At 39.5% G+C, this 20,594-nt stretch overlaps 1 protein-coding gene across 1 annotated transcript in view; it reads left to right on the top strand.

Moving 5' to 3' along the window:
- Window positions 1-20,594, top strand: part of TRPM6 (transient receptor potential cation channel subfamily M member 6) — a gene marked incomplete at its 3' end in the record, with an annotated part of 101,790 nt that overhangs the window by 53,437 nt on the left and 27,759 nt on the right. The window contains exons 12-24 of the mRNA XM_082497109.1: window positions 105-239; window positions 750-803; window positions 3,209-3,349; window positions 5,073-5,207; window positions 7,304-7,584; window positions 8,647-8,875; window positions 9,468-9,623; window positions 12,394-12,528; window positions 13,563-13,691; window positions 15,168-15,419; window positions 16,336-16,510; window positions 18,296-18,410; window positions 20,120-20,319. Coding sequence (XP_082353235.1) covers window positions 105-239; window positions 750-803; window positions 3,209-3,349; window positions 5,073-5,207; window positions 7,304-7,584; window positions 8,647-8,875; window positions 9,468-9,623; window positions 12,394-12,528; window positions 13,563-13,691; window positions 15,168-15,419; window positions 16,336-16,510; window positions 18,296-18,410; window positions 20,120-20,319 — 2,137 coding nt within the window. The remainder of the gene's footprint in view (window positions 1-104; window positions 240-749; window positions 804-3,208; window positions 3,350-5,072; window positions 5,208-7,303; window positions 7,585-8,646; window positions 8,876-9,467; window positions 9,624-12,393; window positions 12,529-13,562; window positions 13,692-15,167; window positions 15,420-16,335; window positions 16,511-18,295; window positions 18,411-20,119; window positions 20,320-20,594) is intronic.

Genomic DNA, 20,594 nt, shown 5'->3' with positions numbered 1-20,594 from the left:
ATCATTGTGATAAAGAGATCCCTAGCTGTTCAGGAATGTTTTATTTATTTCCAAAAGAAGATAATAATTTTCTAAGCTTTTCCTTCATCTGTATCCTTTTGGAGGTCGGTGCGCTGGAACAGGCAATGCTGGATGCGTTAGTGATGGACCGTGTGGATTTTGTGAAGCTGTTAATAGAGCATGGAGTGAACATGCACCGTTTCCTTACCATATCTCGTTTGGAAGAACTCTACAATACAGTGAGTATTTGAAATCCCAGTGCACAACTTTAGATAATGCCTAGAAAGAGTACTGTTTTGATAATTATTAGGCCATGCTTTTATGAAGGATTTTTGAAAAAAAAAAGAAAATTAACATGGTTTGATATTTTTTGATTGTAATGTTAGATTTTTGGATTGGTGTCCCAGTTTTTTATTTTTGACTCATTGCCATGAACCAGACTAAGCACTCACCTGAAGCTCATGAGAAATATGTTCTGGTTTTGATCTGGTATGCGATACATGCTTATCTTGCTGAAAAATGTTAGGTTGTTTAACCAAAGTAATACCAACTTCTTTCTAGAATATGCCAATATTTAAGACAGTAGAGGTGTTGACAATTGGTGTTGAAATGTTTTTGAAGAGGTTTGTGGGGAGAGTTTGAATCGCAGTAGCTTATCCCAAAGATCTTTTGGCTGCTTTCTTTTACTGTATTGATTTTCTAATGTAGAGTGACATGTTTATTTACTGTCTTTGCTTTTCACTCCACAGAAACAAGGACCATCAAATCTACTTTTGCATCACCTAGTACGAGATGTGAAACAGGTAATAGACGTAGGAAAGGCTGGGGAGCAAAAATGGTAGCTTAGAACTTCAGTGACCACTGCCACACTGCTATTAGGTAATACAGGGGAATTTTAGGAATAGAAGTGATGATTTCATTACTACGCTCCTATATCTACTAAATGGTGTTACCTTCATCCCACTGGTCCCCCTAAGCAATTAACTAGCATACTACTACTGAATGGTCCCAAGGGTCCTAAACCTTAATTTCAAAGCCATGTGGTTTGTGTAGATCAGACTCTCTTTCTCAAGTTTCTAAAGTGACATTATGAGGTGATTGTACAAAAGACGTGGTGAATTAGTGCAGTAATTATGCTGATGGCTTTAAGGTTTTATTTTTTTTCCCTAAAGCTAAAAAAGTCTTTCCTTGCTGAGCAGTAACAAAAAGATACTGTGACAAGATATATCATTTTAATGTGCTGCATTGCTTAGTAGAACAGAAGGTGGCAGTGGATGACTACTGCATGGAGCACTGGCTCCATTAGTAGTTTAGCGGCAACCTTGTTATGGCTACACTGTTAATTTATTTCATGTTTCTGTTATCTGTTGTACCTCAGAGCGCTGCTTAGCCAGGAGGGGATGAGCTGTTCTTTCTACATCTAGTCTCTGGTGCAGGACATGCCTAGATCCAAAACTAGATTAATTGGCTAGTTCTTTCCAGGGTATGAATACTAAGATAAAATAGTAAGTCTGTCTGTTCGCTGAGTTCTGTGGTCTCAAGTAGTGGGACTTCGGTATGATTTTCTTATTGTGGGTGACTTTCATGTCAATTCTATTGATGGTTCTGTAGAGAGGTGAAGGGTATTCTGGTCTCCAAAGCAAGTTATTTTCTGCGTTTTCCCATACTGATGGACACATTTGAGGTCTAACTTATGTGATAGATCTGGAAGATCTCAGTGTTGAAAATATATTGAACTTTCCAGACTGAGAAATCTGTCTTTCTCACTGATACTGAAGTGATTTCCTCCTTGATGTGACCACTCTCCTAAAACCCATGGCCTTGTTACATCTCAGGACACTCTGGGAAAACTCAGGGTGTAGTCTAAAGGGAAGCGTTTGTTTCTTGGGATGAATAGTGGAATTTAGGTAGAAAACGGGTGCACAATTTCAAAACTTAACTACACAGTTGGGTAAGATAAACTTACTTGGCACCTGCAAACAGGCCTAAACGCTGAAAAGCCTTTTTCACCTGAGCTTCTGTAAGTGTGCATAAATGCTCTGTGAATAGGTTGTGCAATTGTAGTCTTATTAAATATGGTAACAGTAGCTAGGACAGTCACCAGAGTGATATGACCATGGGTTTCAGAGTATTTCCTCCATGAGTGTGACCAGCTTTGCTGCTGGGACATTTGAATGGAGATACACTGCAGTCTGCAATGATAGCATAAAATATGCTTTTTAGTACAGAGAAGTACCTACAAGTATAGGTAGTCAGAAATACTTGCTGAAGTCTCAGTGACAGAGCTGGAAAGCTCCATCCTGTGAGATGTGCTTTTGCCCCACAGTGCTCAGCATGTTGCTGCCTTCTGTTCCCCAGGGCTGGGTGGCCTCAGCTGGCTGTACTGAGACTTGCCAATAAAATCTATTGAAAAAAACCACCTCAGTCTAATGAAGAAAATGATTTTTTACAGTCTGAAAGGCATACACCATTAGGAATACAGAATGCCTCTAATCCCACCTATGCACAGGCCTGTTTTTCACTTCCAAGAGTTGTGATTTAAGGTTTTACCAATAATTTTTATAATCTGCATGGAAGGTAATCTGTTCTTCAGAGAATTTTTCTCAAACCATGTGTCATGGAAGGACAGTAGAGGTAAACTGGGAATCAGTGATGCTTTAAGCAGAAGTGGTGAGAGACTCAGAAGGTACGTGCAGCTGCTGTCCTAGTTGTCATGACAATCTTGAGCCTCTACAAGAGATTACCAGTCTCCGGGAATTACTCTACAACATCAAATGCATACTTCATGCACTTCTTCATTTTCAGTTAATGAAATAATTTAATGAGCAAATTGTACCATGCTAGTTTTCTCTTGTTATGAGAAGAAGATTATTATTAGTCTCTCTGGCTGTTGGTGATTAACCTGAAGAACTGTTACCCTCACTGTTGAATGCAGCTGGTTTTGCGAACATTGCAATGTGCATCCCTATGCAATGTGGGTGCAGTGGACTGTAGACATCACACTTTTCAGGCTGAAAATGTGGATTTGTCTGTTTTCTCCCTCCTAGGGGAGTTTCATAAGTCTAATGAATGTGCACACTTTACTGACAGATGTGGGAGCTCTCAGTTGCACCTCCTTCCAGACTCCCCTCCTAGTAGTAGGGCTCTGACATGGTTGAATGTTGCATATAATAGTGTCATGAAAAGCTTGTGACATTTGGTGTTTCAGAATACCCTTTCCTTGGATTACAAGATATCACTGATTGATATTGGACTGGTGATAGAGTACCTCCTTGGTGGAGCTTATCGTAGCAGCTACACAAGGAAGCATTTCCGAATTCTCTACAATGATCTCTACAGAAAACACAAGGTAACTTCTGTGCAATGGCTACCACTAGTCACCAAGAAAATCCAAAATGTGACACCTGAAAATAGCCAAGATAGTCATTGTGGTTTGTCTGAAGAGCATCAGTTAAATGTATGCCATGCTTGTCTGTTTTATGAGTCTCTGCCAGCTGAGGAGAGGCTACAAATAAAACAGACAAATCCCTCCCCAAACTACTTCCAACCCCCCCCCCCCCCCCAGGACTACAGGTGATTGTTAAACTAACAATTGTTATGTTTTTTATCTGTCGCCCATTAACAATGATCGACAAGGCTGTACCAACCACCATTTTCCCTGTTGTGAAGCAGTTGCATGTTTCTGCTCTTGCAACTTGAACCACATCACAGAAATACTGAATTCAACAGGCATTGAACTAGACTTAGAGCATGTCAGCAAGGCATAGTGAAGAGAAACATTGAGATCCCTAACCCAAGTTTTGAGCAAATATCTTATGTTTTAGAAGCAGCTCAGTGCTTGTGGTGCATCTTCCTGCCCAGACCAATGAGCTGTGGTTGCCTGACAGAGCTTTTTCTGTGACGCACTGGTCATCACAGGGGAAGTCTCATGCTGGATGTGCCAGGCTGCACCCGTGATGCGATGGCTTTGTGCAGGCAGAGGGTTGTGCTTGGACACATGTGCTATTCTGCATCTGCTGGATGCTTAAGGTGTTTTGCTGTATGGCATAGCATTGTTCTATGCCTGTACGTCAGTAGCATCACCTCTACAAACAAACAAATTGCCTCAGAACAACAGTGTGCAAGCGTACTATCGCTTTCATTTTTCCCATTGCCTTTCCAAAACCAGTAACTTGAAAACAGCTTAAACTTCTCAATAAATTAGCTGTATGTCACTCCCAGCATCACAGATGGAGTAGATTTACCGCATAAGAATTCTCCCCAGTTTTTGGAGTAGAACTGGACTTTGATTAAATTACTTCTATATGTTAAAAAAAAACAAACAAAACCCTCTCATCCCCATGTATTGCTTTAATGACTGATAGAAACTCAGGTTGATCAGAGAAAATCGAAGAAGACAAGAAGAAAATGAATTATTTCTTCTTATAGAAAATGAGATGAAATAATTAAAACTGTTACTTGGAGTGAATAGAAGCACAGAGACAGAGCTTTCTATGTGTCACTGGCGTCATACAATGCTTAAAAAGAGCTATCAAGCAGCTGTAAGAGGGATGGGTGAAACCACACGATCATATAACTAGGAACTGCAGGGAAGACAGTTCAGCTGATAACTTTCTTCCCTCTCAGTCAACACTGAACAAAATACGTACCTAGGGATCCTCGACATGCCATCCTTTGGAGGAAATGGTCAGCAAAAAGTTCAGCGAACTTCTGTCTTTTAAAGCACTTGTGACACTTTTTATAAGGGTAGGTACTTAGAAGAGCTTCCAGGTTGGGTGATTCCAATCTGGTGCAAGCCCTGTTGTTGTTGTAATTGGTGGATGCTGTTGGGGAAATCAGTATTTTGAATTTAGAGATTCAGAAAAATATATATTTTTTTAAATCAGATGTGAAGCAGGCTATTTTTTCCTTGATGGTATGAACTCCAGTGGTAGTTATAGTGGTTGCTGACTCACTAGGCTGTGAATGACATCAGTTTCTACAGGCACTATTGCAGTCAGAGATAAGTACAGACAAACTTCGTCTCTAATTTGCATTTCTCTCCTTGTGTTTTATGGTATCTTTGGATCTAGAGAGTGCTCTCCAGCTTTTCTCAGAGCCTGTCTCATTCCCTTCATCAGAGTAATGAGGCAGGTAGCAAAATGGGATCTGCCGAAAGTACTTTGCATTCTCAGTTCTTCAGAACAGCACAGCCTTACAAATACAAGGTAATATAATTGCTTATTCTAGACTTTGCTTAGGACATATTAAGCTGCTAATCATTTTATTGAGACATATGTTGGTCAGGCTGTTTGTTATCATAATTCTTTTTAAATTCCAGTGGAAGCAATGTTTTACTGCTCACTGCTCTTGAAGTAACAGTCTTGCAATTTTAAAGTTGAAATCAAACTCAGACACCTCCTGTGATACTTTTTAGCTTCTATCATTTTGTTGCTAAGGGCTTTCGTTCACTGAAATGTAGTGTCACCAAATTTCTGAACATCAAGCATGGGTGAAAACTTTTCTTATTTGCAAGCAACAGGAGGAACTCTTCGATTATCCTGATATTTTTCTCATGATTGTTTACTAAATTAGCAACAGTAAGTCTGCTAAGAAGAGATACTGCTCTGATATCTGGAAATTGATGACAGAGTATTTTCTTTCAAAGAAAGAATGATAAAAGAACAGAAATTGCCACACACTTATATCTGACAGACAAAAAATAAAGTAGAACAAATTTAAATGGCTTTATTAGAATTAGTCTGAGCCAAAATGAATACATTATAGCACTGAGACAACCTCACTTTTACCAGTAAGACTTTTTCTTTCCCATTAATGGACCAAGTTTACTGATGACACTAGGCTCTGTGGTGCGGTTGACACGCTGGAGGGAAGACATGGCATCCAGAGAGACCTTGACAGGCTTGAGAGGTGGGCCCATGCAATCCTCAAGAAGTTCAGCAAGGCCAAGTGCAAGGTCTTGCAACTGGGTCAGGGCAATCCCAAGCACAAATACAGGCTGGGCGGAAAATGGATTGAGAACAGTCCTGAGGACAATGACTCAGGGGTGTTGGTTGATGAGAAGTTAAGCATGAGCTGGCAATGTGTGATCACAGCCTAGAAACCCAGCCTTATCCTGGGCTGCATCAAAAAAAGCATGGCCAGGAGGTGGAGGGAGGTGATTCTGCCTCTTGACTCTGCTCTCGTGAGACCCCACCTGGAGTACTGTATCCAGCTCTGGGGCCCCCAGTATAAGAAAGACACGGACCTGTTGGAGCAACTCCAGAGGAGGGCCACGAAGATGATGAAGGGGCTGGAGCACCTTTCCTGTAAGGACAGGCTGAGAGAGTTGGAGTTGTTTGGACTAGAGAAGAGAAGGCTCTGAGGAGACCTTATAGCAGCCTTCCAGTACTTAAAGGGAGACTACAGGAAAGCTGAGGAGGGACTCTTTATCAGGAAGTGTAGTGATAGGACAAGAAGTAACGCTTTTAAACTGAAAGAGGGTAGATTTAGATTAGATATTGGGAAGAAATTCTTAACTGCGAGGGTGGTGAGACACTGGAACATGTTGCCAAGAGAAATTGTGGATGTGCCATCCCTGGAAGTGTTCAAAGCCAGGTTGGATGGGGCTTTGAGTAACCTGGTCTAGTGGGAGGTGTCCCTGCCCATGGCAAGGGTTTGGACCTAGATGATCTTTAAGGTCACTTCCAACCCCAACCATTCTATGATTCTATGAAATATCCAGACACGAATGTGTAGTAAGTTTACATTGCAAGCGTGGCAGACAGTAAAAATAATCTTCTAAGGCTTGCATGAGTCTATGAATCTTTACCTAATTAACTATACTCAGTCATTACAGAGATAATGAGAACATCCTGATTACATCAGGATCAAGATACATTTGCATAAGACACCTCCAGATGAGTCCATGGTGTATGTTTCATAAGTGCGTAAGACACCTCCAGACAAGTCCATGGTGTATGTTTCAGTCTACTGGCTGCTTTTTTTCCTGTCATGACACAAGTACAAGAAAAGAGTGAAAGTAGGATCTTGGTATCATGGGGTTTGGAGACTGTCTAACTCTATGAAGAGGAGGCTATAAATGGCATGCGTACAGAGCAAGGAGTGGTTTTCCTCTACTAATTTTACCAACTTAGCTTTAGGAATCTGAATGTGATCCTAGCTGTGGTTTATGACTTAAATGTATATAACAATCAAATAGTTTGCTACTTGCAATTCAGATTTGCATGCAGTTTTATTTACATGAATCTGAACGTCAACTGTTCATTGAACTTTTCTTTTTTTCTGAAAAACAAATTTATAGGAAAGATCCACTGCTCTCCATAAATGTAAGAAGAAATCAAAAGAGGATATAAACTTTGCAGAGAACTATGAGTCATCTGGCTTTATCTACCCCTATAACGACCTCCTGGTTTGGGCAGTATTAATGAAAAGGCAGAAGATGGCAATGTTCTTCTGGCAGCATGGAGAGGAAGCCATGGTCAAAGCCGTTGTGGCTTGTAAACTCTATAGGGCGATGGCACGTGAAGCTAAGCAGAGCAACATGGTGGATGACACTTCAGAAGAACTCAAGAAGTACTCAAAGTACGAGTTGTCCCTTCACTTCAGTTAATAAAGTTCTGCAGTGCTTAGGATGGTTAGATATTTTCCTAATCCACTAAGAGTTTGTAACTCTGGACTACAGAGTGTAAAAGAAATACTTTCAGCTCCACTATTCATATGAGATAATGGAGCTATGTGTTGGTGTGCAGTCTGGTCAAGAGTTAAAGGAAAGTTATTAGCATGTTATCTAGTTGCATTGCATATTTGAAAATTAAAACTTAAGTGAATAAGGCATGGCTCATTGTCTGCTAAATGGTCAAGTGGAAGATTGAAATTTCCCCTACAGTTTCCCTTCCAGTTCAACTTGTTAAAAAGCCATATGACACGTATGTGTTCAACTTTTCAAATCTGTAACATGTGGTAATGAGCAAACTAAAATCAGTGCTTAAATCCTGCTCTCCGTAAGACTTAAAGAAAAATGTACGCTGAAATAACTGAGTGAATAAAAATGAAGTAGGCCAAGAATTTTCTTCAAGTTTTTAGTTCCATCTTAATGTTTTCTGGTAGTTTTTCTTGTTAATGACATACTGTATGCTTTGTAAACATCATGCCTCAGATTCAGAGTACAATGAGATGTGATGTCTTGTTTTGCCTGTAGCTCCAAAGCTTAATTTAAAGGAAGGTGTCTTCCTTGAGGAGTCTTCCCTACAGAGATGTTTAAGAGCTCGTGTAAAAGAAGAGGTTTTTGCAACTGTCTAAAATGTTTGTGCACAGTGGTGATGAATCTGTTGTTGAAGGAAATACACAGAACTTCATACGGTCCATCTTGATCGCTAAGTGAGATTAAGAACAAAACAAATAAAAAAATAGAAAATGGAGTGACCCTAAACCTCGTGATGAGGACTAAATAGTTAAATTTACTCCCCAAATTATTTTTCGCTAGATTTATTGATAAAACAAAGTAAAAAATGGGAGAAGGCATACTTACCGAGAGAGCTAGCTGATTGTTAATTAATGGACTTTTCAAACCAACCTCTTTGCAGCAATGATTCTGAGTTTTGACTGATTCCTCTTATATTAACCGTTAATTCCTTTTCACTCTAGGGAATTTGGGCAGCTTGCCTTAGATGTGCTGGAGAAAGCATTCAAACAAAATGAGCAGATGGCCATGAAGCTGCTGACCTATGAACTGAAAAACTGGAGCAACTCAACTTGCTTAAAACTAGCAGTGTCTGTGGGGCTGCGGCCTTTTGTATCCCATACTTGCACACAGATGCTGCTGACCGATATGTGGATGGGACGCCTGAAGATGCGGAAGAACTCCTGGTTTAAGGTAACATCAGTCTAGCTTTTTCTGAGGATTTAGATGCTGTTTAGATGCTTTATACATGTCTTTGTGGTTATGAACATGTCTAATGCAGCTTTAGACAGATGTGCTTAAGCATGGATTGGAATGTGCACATCTGGGAGAGAAAAGAAAGGAAGGAAGACAGTACTTGCTTCTGTTTTACTTCTTTGCAAAAGCAGATGTGGGATGACATTAAGCGAGTGCATTTTGTGAGTTTTTTTTTTTCTGTTCTCATTCTTTTGACACCTTTCAGTCCCTCCCCACCTGCTCTTGCTGCCCCACATTGCTGGTTCTTTGGCAGAGCCGCTGATGGGAGGAATGCCCTCCAGACATAGGGAGCAGTATCTAACGTATCCCCAGATACCATGACACTCTTCAAAGCCACAAAACAGTCAAGAGCAACACACTTCTTTGCAGGCTGTAGGAGTATGATACAGAGATTTCTCGCACCAGTGGCTCGGAGGGAGCCTGTGGAATTGCACTGGGTTTGTGCTGGCACTGTGCATGGCTGACTATGGCCTAAGGTCTATGCTATCACCACTGAATTAATTTCCTGAATCTTGTGTCTCTCTTTTAGGTCATTGTGAGTATTCTCCTGCCTCCCACCATCTTGATGCTGGAGTTTAAAAGCAAAGCAGAAATGTCTCATGTACCTCAGTCTCAAGACTTCCACCAATTCACATGGTATCATGGGGATCAGAGCCCAGCCAGCTCTAAAGATGCCTTGTCTCTGGTTAGTTGGTGATATGTGTCAGGGTCTGCCTGTTTATCACAGTATAATCCTGAGGAGTGAGGAGAAGGGGATCAGCTGGAGGTGTCGGGGGCCAATTCTCAAGAAGTAGGGGTTCAGTCCTTGTTTTGGATACAGACCGAAGTGACCTTGGACAAGTCACTCCATCTGTCCTGGTTGTCACTTCTGTACTGGCCATAATGAGAAAATCCTTCCCAACCTCACACAAATATAATGAGGTTTTAACTGTCTGTTAGTTACGCAGGTATTTTAGGGCATAAAGTCTATTCAAGCTGCAGATAAATACCTATGTAATATTGTATACCAAATAATCTAAGAATGGTTTCATATCGTACACAAAATCACATCCATAAAACTCAATTTAGTTTGCCCAGTTGAGCTGTCCAAAACAGGGAAACAGCAGAACCGAGGCAGTCCAGGACCTGCCCTCTTCACCTCACTCCTTCCTCCTGCTCTACCTGGCCAGCAGCCTCTGCCCTGCATCTCAGCCGCAGCCTCTCCCCTTCTCCGTGGCCATCCTTCGCTCTCAGTCTCTCCTTGAGATTTTGTTTCCTGAATTACATCATAGCCTTTCCAGAGGTCTAGCTTCTGCCCTCCTTGTTGAAAACCAGGACATCTCTACTTCTGCGTTGCTTGAGCCTAGCAGAGGTGCCATTTAAAGCACAAGAGAAGCACTGTGCTTTTGGTTTAGTCACCTGAGCTGAGTCCTGCAGGGACTTGTGGTTGCAAAAATGTCTCTTAGGCCTGTCTGTGGAGGATCGCCAGCACAGGTGAAGTCTTTGCCTTTTAAGATCTGAATTCCCCCAGACTTCTACTAAGCAGAATTGCCTGTCCTTTCTTTTTCTCATTCTCCACAAAGCATTCCTTGAACTGAAAATTTCCAAAAGTTTTCAGTGTGAGGTAGACAGCAGGCACAGAGAATTTCCATCCTAAAGGGTAAATGTTGGTGAGGTGCTAGCCAATGACAACAGGGTTGTCAACTGAGAGCTGTCAGGCAATCTTTTCTGCTCTGCTCTGCTTACCTTACAGCAGATAAACATTGTAGATTACTTGGGACCTTCTCAGTTAACTTTAAATTTGTGTAAAATAAAAGAGAGTGGATTGTGATTGGGGGCATTAGCAGCTGCATGGTAGGCTTGTCAACGCCACACTCATGTATACAGTGTTTTATCTCTCTGATGCAGAAAAATGCTCGAAGCCATTATCTCCTGCAGTGCCTGTCTAATGTAGTCATTTCAAAAATGCTTTTTATGGGGTTAGGTAGCAGCTATGATACAGAGGACAGGCCAAATGTAATTGTTTGCAGCAGGACCACTCCTGCAGTCTGGTAGAGGCAACACAGCAATGTGCGTCAGCACTTTACTGGTCTGCCTGGGACAGGGCTGTTTCCTTCCTGCGCTAGCAATAAGCTTAAGCTCTGATTTTGTCAAATATAGTGTGTTGTTTAAAACAAAATGCTGAGCTACCACTTTTTCTTAAATACTTTGTTATGAAATTTTATAGTAGAATGCCCAGAAAATTTCAACAGTGTACATGTGCCATATAGAGCATTTTTCACACAATTATAAATTCCAATGACCTGCTGCAGCTGGAAACTGCATTCTTTCATGGGACAAATTCTCTCCTTCACCTTGGAGGATCCGATGTTAACAGTATTGGGATGATTCTGTGTGCCAAATTCTCTGGTTTAGCACTTTCCTGAGTCTAATGTGATGCAAAAAAAAACAATTTTCCCTGATAACCCAAGAAAATGTGTAATAGGGATAAATACGTCACATAAAAAGTGCTATACTGCAGATATCTAGTACAAGTAAGTTTTAGCATTGATATTAGCTAAGGCAATTGACCAGCCTTGAAACAAAACTGAACAAGGTAGTTTGGTTCCCTCAGCCATGCCCAGCTATTAGGTTTTTATAGTTCCCCCAGACCTCTCTCCTTCATCTCTGAAAACTCATTCCAGCACCTTCTGGTTTTCTCAGTTGCCTGCTGTTGTGAGTCTGCAGCTCTTCTTAGGCTTCAGCAGCAATCAGACATTTGTACTTTCAGAGAGGTACGTGGACAAGTGTCAGACTCTGGATACAGAATCAAGTGTGTTTGCTTTTTTTGGTTGTTTCCGTTTGTGTATTTATTTATTTATTTATTTATTTTATTGACAATAATAAAGAAGTTACCTGGAGTTTTTGTAGGCAGATCTTTGTAAGAGAGTACTTATTTCGTCCTCATCTTCTAATAAGGCATACAATAAAAAATAGCAATTATATTCTGTATTTAGAATTTCACTGTCTTGATGTTTTCTGTGCAATTTTATACATGAGTGGAAATGTGATGCTCATTCCCTTATTTCAGAGCATGCCACGAGTGTCCGTGGATTTCTAGCTAACACAGTTACATTTTATTGGGAGTTGGTATTTATCTGTATTTCACAGCTGGGAAAAGTGAAACACAAAGTGATTAAATGAGTTTGTTTAAAGACTTAAAAAAATGCGTGTCAGAAACAGGAGTGGATTCAGGTCTGCTGGTGCTCAGTTCACTGCCTGTAGTCATAAGAGCAAACTCTAAGTTAGTATTTATAGTGGAAAAGTGTGCATGTTAATTATTGCAAATAAGATGGCTGTTACAAAACAAAACCGAGCTACAGTAATGGTTTGTATATTCAGAACACCTTCTGTACCTGTCTTCTCTCTAACATGACACAACCTTTGCTGTCATAGACCATGGTTTCTTACTTTTTAAATGTTGTTTCCTTTTAAAGAAGGATTATGATGTGGAGAAGGTTGCTCAGAAGTCTGATGAAAGCCAAGTTGACAGTGGACAAGGAAACCTGCCTGGCACTAGAAAAATCTATGAGTTCTACAACGCACCAATTGTCAAGTTCTGGTTTCACACGGTTGGTCATCATGCTAGAACTTGGATTGTCAAAACCCTCCTTTGATCCTTCAAATACCACTTGATGCTGCTTATACTTTGCCCAGCATGGATTTGCAGCAACTTATTGGTGGGGTTGGATGGGAAGACATTTGAATACTTCTGTCACAATTAAGTGAAAAGTTTTTTAGCTAAAATCATGCAGCAGCAATTAAAAACAAACAAACAAAAAAGTGAAAAAAATAATTACAAGGAACTGAAGACAAACCTGGGTGCAGCTTTTTACAGTGTTTAATAGCACAAGTAGAGATAGATTTGAAGCTGGCCCTAAATACCTCACAGATATTCATGTCCCTTTCTTCAGTAACTGTTTCTGAAGGAGTGAATATTAATCTATGGGAGATAATTTGCTATAGAGAATTATGCATTTATTAAATCAATTTTAGTAACTAACCCAGTGTCAGTTGAGCTTAGGAAGTTTTAAGATCAGGCTGCCTGTTGGGTCAGACCACCACGTACATAAACTGTTACTCCTTTCACAGGGTGTGGTTAACTGCTTTATATTTATAGGTTATTAATCTGTTATCTCAGATATGTTTCTAATGGGTTCTGGTACCTTTAAAATATGTGCTTTCCACCTGATACTGTTCTTCCTACGTTTAGGGAGGCACTGGTTAACCAGCAGTGATCCACATAGCTTTGAGAATGGTTACTTGCTCCTACAGAAGGTTAGAACAAAAGCATAGCACTGCCTTTACATTCAAGTAATGGTGTGCAGATGTAATAGTCTGTCTCATATGTGGATTTGGGGTCTAGATGAACGTGTGCTGGAATAATTTGTCTTCTGCTCTCATTTTTTCAGCACTGTAGCACCAATTTACCAAAAGATGTTTAAGGATATTGCTATAACAAAACTTTAGAGAACAAAGGAAAGATTTTAGGCTCAAAAGTCGGATGCTCCCCCAGTAGTTTGAATACATATAGTCAGTCTAATCACATGTTAATATGTTTGCAGGGATTTTTGTACATATGGATTATATATTGTGTGTTTTGTAGATGGCATACATGGCGTTTCTCATGCTCTTTACTTACACTGTGTTGGTGAAGATGGAACCAAGACCAAGTGTGCAAGAGTGGCTTGTTATCGTTTATATTTTCAGCACGGCTATTGAAAAAGTCAGGGAGGTAAGCTTTTCCATTCACACTTCTTGTCTACAGAGGATATGTGATAAACCGGAGAATGCCAAATCCTGCATTATTTTGTAGAGAATTTAGCAGAGGAAAGAATTATATAGGCTTTTATTTCTAAGAAGTCTTTTATTTGAAGACCAGTGTTTGGGCTTTGAAAATGCATCTTAAAGTTTGTTCTTAAATCTCTGTTCTTCTGTGTAAAGCCCGTGGTAATATGCAGGTCACTCAAGAGTGATTGTTTTGAATTGATATTTGGATCCCCAGTATAGGCACCTGTTTCTTAATTGTTTTGAGTGGACCGTTAGATTTCTTATAACGAATATGGAGTTTCTCTTCAGATACTTGAATGTGGACATTGTTATCAATTAATAGGTGTTACGCGTAGAATAATCTATGCCTCTCCATCAAGCCTTTCTTGCTAGCACTAACATTCATTGGAGACTTTGAAATTCATGTCTTCAGCTTGATTCTCTTTGTCCATGTACTTGTTCTGGTCTGCTGGCAAAGACTTTGTAGGGCACTGTGTCTTACACGTGCAGCTAATTAACTGCTGAGGGGTTTGTTGCATATAACTGCAAACCTCTATTTCTCTAGATTGTATCAACTAATTGTTAAAGCCTTAGGCCCTGATCCCCAACTGGTTCCTCATGTGAGTTAGTCCAGCTGAACTGAGTAGAATCACTTGTTTACATTAATGTGTTCTTATGCGCAAATTCTTGCAGGATCAGGGCCGCATTTCAGAATCTCTGCTTTGCTTGGTACTTATCAGTGTGATCTTACATAGCACTGCATAATTGGCCTCACTTGTGCAATGTGTAAAGGTTTTATTTACGGCCTCCCAAAGATTCCACTTCACACATTTGCTCAGTGAAGCTTAAAATCCCTTTGGGGCACCTCACAGTTCAAGGAGCTAACGTTTCATTCTTTACCTTGCTAGTTGCCAACACTCCTTTTTTTAGTGTGTCCTTGGTGAAATACAAGGATCTGTCTTTATATTTTCAGTCTGAAATAAAAACCATTAGTTATTTTCCCATCAGCAAGGTTAGGTTGGTACTTTCCATGACTTAGGGGCTTTTGAAAGGGCTATTGCAGGTCATGACCATTCCTCTAGAAAATGCTCATTAATTTATAATGATACATATGCATAATAGTTCTATACTGGCTGCTCTTTTTGCTGAGGAAACGTGCTCTTCAGGGATGGGTTCAGGCTCAGAATTTCCTAAGTTTTCCCTTAGGAAGAGCTATCCTATTTGGTGTGGCGTGCTTGAACAATACGACGCTACAGATTAAGCACAAAACTCAATTGATGGTGAATAGCAATAAGCAGTACATAAGCCTGAAAAAAACAAGAAAAAAAAAAAAGATACATTCCCAAATATCATGAAACAGTTCAGACAGAAAAGGTAAAAAAATGTATCTGTGATTTTAATGGAGTTTCATTGTTGGGTTTTTTTCCCACATTCTACTCAGGTATTTATCTCAGAACCTGGAAAATTCCGCCAAAAAGTGAAAGTGTGGATTTATGAATACTGGAATTTTACTGATTCTATAGCTATTATCCTATTTATGATTGGTTTTGGCTTGCGCTGGTCTGAGCCCCCTGTTCAAACTGCAGGGAGGCTTCTTTACTGCTTGGATATAATATTTTGGTACACTCGGCTCCTTGATCTTTTTGCTGTGAATCAGCATGCTGGCCCATACCTGACAATGATTGGGAAAATGGTAAGTATGCTTTGGAGCAATATTTTTGTTATACTTAAGGCATCTGGTGAGGAACATGTAAAGGTCAGCAATGACAGAAAAGAATGATGGTCAAAGGACAAGTCACCTAATAATTCATAGTGAGTGTATTACCTGAAAATACAAGTCTTTTTTTGTTTGGTAGTTGACTATAATCAGATTTCAGTACTCTCTAATTTATTCATTATTTGAATTTATTCACAAAAGCCATTTTTGCTTCATTCCTTAGAGAAGGGATGCATTTGAGTTGAGTTTCTGATCCAACTTGATAATAAGAGAAAGAATCACTGTCTCTTGCAGATGGGCTCACTACTATAGATAATTCCCCTAGCTCGTGGAAACTGTCTCATTATTTTACATTTTGATTCAAATAACTATATCCCATTTTTAGCAGGCAAAATTTCTCTGAGATCAAAGTTAATTTTTTTTCTCTTTTGGTATAAGAACTGCTGCTGAACTGCTGCCTAGTCTTGAGGGACATATGCAGATTCCCTCTGTAATTTCTCTCAGTTATTGGGAACTATCTTATTAATACTTTTATATTCTGTCTTGCATAGTAATTCTGATGCAGTGTTAGAAGGCAAAATCATTTTCACTGCTATTCCTTGCTCTCAGTTGGGAAGAAATATCACTAAGGAAAAGCACCATCATAAGGTCTTTGCATTTTTCAAATCTTGCTTAAGATCTTAAGAGGGACTTGACAGGCAAGTAGGACTTGCGTCCAGGTCCAGGATGACTTTAACCTCTATCAAATACTTGGGTGGTTCAGGTCATAGAAATAAAAGAATTTTATTTCCTCCAGCATATCAGATTATTAGCCCTGTTTTTATATTCTGATTTGTAAAAGCAGTGAATGTCTCCTTTACATATAATTAACACGTGCAAACATGTCTTCCAGACAGCAAACATGTTCTATATTGTGGTCATGATGGCCATCGTCCTGTTGAGTTTTGGAGTGTCACGAAAGGCAATCCTTTCACCAGAGGAGCCTCCTTCTTGGACTCTGGCACGTGATATTGTATTTCAGCCCTACTGGATGATGTTTGGTGAGGTCTATGCTGGAGAAATAGATGGTACGTAATTTTCACAGTACAACTTAAATTTAGTATGTGCAGAAACACGTCCACTTTGGGCTACTAGATTTTTGACCACATATTGACTCTATTCTTTCTCAAACAATTTTGATTCCACTATATGTATGTCCTTAATAAGTAATACTGCATGAGTAAAGGTGAGACTATTAGCTTCTGTGTTTAAAAGCTTAAGCTTTGAAACCTTCAAATTTAGATTTTCAAATGAAGTATATGGCAAAGCTCAGAGCAAAGCACACAGGAAGTAACACTAAGCTAATTCATGGTCATGGGATCTGGCAGTGAAATTAATTTCCTATTAGGTGAATCCAAAGCTGCTGATCTCTTGGAAAAATGTCTACAAATTTGCCTTAAAGGAAGAAAGCATAAAGGAAAAACAAAAAAGGAAAAATAAAAAAGAAAAATTGTCTTTCACTGAAGTAACAGTTACCTGTCATCATTCTTAAACAGATAAACCAGATGAAAATAGGAAGAATAGAACCAATCAATGTAAATAGGAAAAATGTTACATCTTGATTATGGCTTTGTCCTTGGCTCAGTAGGAGAGGAGAACCAGGTACTCCAGTAGGTATTTCAGTGTTACAGATGGAAGGCACTCTCATGCTGCTGAGTGCAAGTAAAACAGTCCCTAAAGCAGAAAAGTAGGTATGCAGATAGGTACAGGAGTTATGTAGTTCAGTATAGATCTGATTCATTAAAATAATTTAAGACATTGCATCCATTATTATGGTTTATTATCAGCCATTGGAATAATCTCCCCAGGGAAGTGATGATTCCCTGTGATCAGACATTTTTAAGATTTGACTGGACAGGGTGCTGGGCCATCTTGTCTAGACTTCTTTGCCAAGAAAGTTTGGACCAGATGATCCTTAAGGTCCCTTCCAACCTGGTATCTATGATTCTATGATTCTTTGATTATTGCTGAAACAGTCACATGATGGCTATGTGTTTTGGTTATATAAGTCAAAATTCTTTTTATGAAAGCACACTGTTATGTTTCACGGTTTAATCCATTTAATCACTTATTAATGCTAAACCTTTAGAAATTTGACACTTCCCAAATAAAGCTATGATTTCTCTAATGACTCTTTATGCTGTGGAATATGTCCTGAATTTAGGGCTGCTGCCTTATAAATGTGTTTTAAAAATTCCTCAAAGGTGTACAGTTTGGTTAAAAGTTAGAAAGACTGAAAAGTATTTATTTTGACAATTTAAAAACATTAGGAGGTAAGCCTTAATTTCTACGTTGCTTCATCTCACAGATATTCATAGCCATATATCCTTTTGTGCGTGAGTTAATGTGGTCTGAAGGAGTAACACTGCAGTACTGATAAAGCTGCCTTTGCGCTGTATCCTTTCCACAGTGGAGTCAGTGAAAGCTTTGCCACTTGCTTTAAGGTCAAAGGATCAAAGATTTGGATTTCAGTTTACGCGAGTATTTGCCATCTCCCAAATACATTTCAGCTGCATCATTTTTCCCTGTAACAAAAAGTTGGAGTGACTGGCATAAGAACTCATATATATATATGAAATGGTGTCTAGAACTTCTGAACTGCAATGGAAAATACGGGGAGTAGTATCATGAAGAGGTCTCAGATCTCCTTTACATGGAGGCAGACTTTTTTAGTTGGAAATTTATCGATGTATCTCTGTAGAATTAATGAGGACTATTCTGTTTCTTGGTGGGGCAAATAAGAAGCACGTGCCATTGCTGTGCTCTGCTCTGATTTCCATGCTAACCGTGGTCTGTATGTCTTTCACTTTCAGTCTGCGAAACCAATGAAGACTGTCCTCCTGGCTCCTTCCTCACGCCATTCCTCCAAGCTGTCTACCTCTTTGTGCAGTACATCATCATGGTCAACTTGCTTATTGCTTTCTTTAAGTAGGTACCATGGTATATTGCTGCAAAAGCAAAAGCAACTAATAGATGTTCTGCCAACACTTCTGCAAAATCATTTCACCAAAAATGCCCCAGCAGGGGCATATTGCTGGTGATTTTACCCCATCTTCCATGAGGGCCCAGAGAATAAAAAAACGAACGGTGAAAGCAAAACGGTGGAAGGAAGGTCAGGGTGAGCAGACACCTAAGCTGTTTTGCTGTTTAAACAGAATCTGACTCTGTGAAAGTGGAAAACTCCAGTTGGCAAACAAGCAACATTAATTCAGCTCTGAAGCAATTTGTCCTTTGTTCCTAAAAGTCGTATTTGTTGTGCTGAAAGCTTGTATAATGTTCATCATAGGGTAGCTCAAGATTTAAATGGGCAGATAAGTAGAGAAGGTGTTCAAGGGAAGAGGATAATGACTTTGTAGGCGCGTGCTCTTCTGTTAGTAAATAATTTGAAAGTTCCTGTTGTTTGGTGCAATTTGATATGTTCTAGATTGAAATCTAACTGTAGTGTTTTTAACTATTTTCTTTTTAATGCCTGCTGCCAGAGTACGGGGAGTCTGTATGGTATTCTATAGTAATTAATCAGTGCCTTTATACTAATTCTAACCTTTCAAGTTTTAACAGGAAAATCCTTGTAGTGATCAAGTTCTGTAAAATATTAGTAAAGAGCAGTCTAACCCAAGTAGTTAATTATTTTTTCCCAGAATTTAGTATTTCTGGGGAAGAAAAAGTCAGCTGTAGGTTAAAAAAATTTCAAATGAAGAAATGTAGTGATTAATATTCAAGGAAACTTGAATGATCAAAACTCATTCTATTCCCACTTCCAATTAGAAATCCCTTTCCTGAAATTGTGGCAAGGCATCAGGTTTTGTTGTTTTTTTTTTTTTTTTAATACACAGCTGTGAAATTTTAATTTGAATTATTTCTAGATTTAAACCTTCAGCAATGATGATATGTTACATCTTCTGCCTAGTGATTTGATTGTTCCAGAAGTGGGACCAGAAATGGGTATGAGCAATATATTTAATTATGCTCCCAGAAGCAAGGCTGGTATTTTTGTGATTATATGCTGAGTGTGTAGTATGACAGTGCAACTGAAATTACAGTGCCAGAAACTACAAAGTTGTTTTCCTGTACTTGGGTTTATGATAGTAGATATGGGAAATTATTCGGTGCAACAGCAGTCACATTTAGTAATATCATAGCTCCACAGAGTACCCTGCAGAAGAATCACTCCTGTAGCTGCGTCTTGCAGCAAGTATTTTGTTTATAGTCAGTACACTGAAAAGCAGCAGAACCGTTTTGTTAACGCTCTTCCCTTAGCCTGACTCCTACATTTAATCCAGTCCAAAGAGGCAGACAATGTTGAATTCTCAGTTAGGCTATGTATTAAAGTTTAAATAATCTGGCTGAGATTTCAAAGCTACTTCAGGGATATATTTTGCCCAGTTGCCATTAATGTGAATGGGAATTGGATCTCCAAATCCGTTAGGCAGCTTTGAAGATCTCATTCTCAGTGCAGTAGCTGCAGGCACATGCTGCTGCTTTGTTAAATGAAAGTTGCTAAGCTGATTTACCTCACTTGAGGCATGGGACTTTTCTTCAGTGTCAAATTAGATCTGTAGACAAGCATCTCGTGCTGTTTTGGGAGTATTCCTCACAGGAGTGTTTTAACCTCCTTCCTCCTCTGTCTCTCTTCTCAGTAATGTTTATTATGATTTGAAATCCATATCGAACAAGCTCTGGAAGTACAACCGGTACCGCTACATTATGACCTACCATGAGAAGCCATGGCTGCCTCCACCGTTCATCCTTCTGAGCCACATTGGACTTCTGATAAACCGCATCTTCCACCGTCGGCCCCCAAATGAGCTAGATCAAGAGGAAGGCGATGTTGGACTAAGTAAGCAGAGCTAAGCTCGGGACCAAAAGAAATAGCTGATGAGGAACGTTTTGCCAGCCTCACTTTGTAGCTCAATTCCTCAAGGAAAAAAAAATAAAAAAAAGATTTTCTGGGTAGGAGGCTGTTTTTATTTGCAAAACTGAATTTAACTTGCCTGTCTGAGAACTCATGTAGGAAGAAGTGACTAGGGCAATGCTTTGCTTTGTATTTGGCTTTTGCTCTGCTACACCCTGTGCATCAGTCAAGATACATCACAACTCTGAGCTGAAATAAAG

Source organism: Vanellus vanellus (genome assembly GCF_965231255.1).
Source record: "Vanellus vanellus genome assembly, chromosome: Z".
Classification (NCBI taxonomy): domain Eukaryota; kingdom Metazoa; phylum Chordata; class Aves; order Charadriiformes; family Charadriidae; genus Vanellus; species Vanellus vanellus.
Note: the sequence above shows the minus strand (reverse complement) of the source record. Positions and strands in the feature narration are given on the sequence as shown.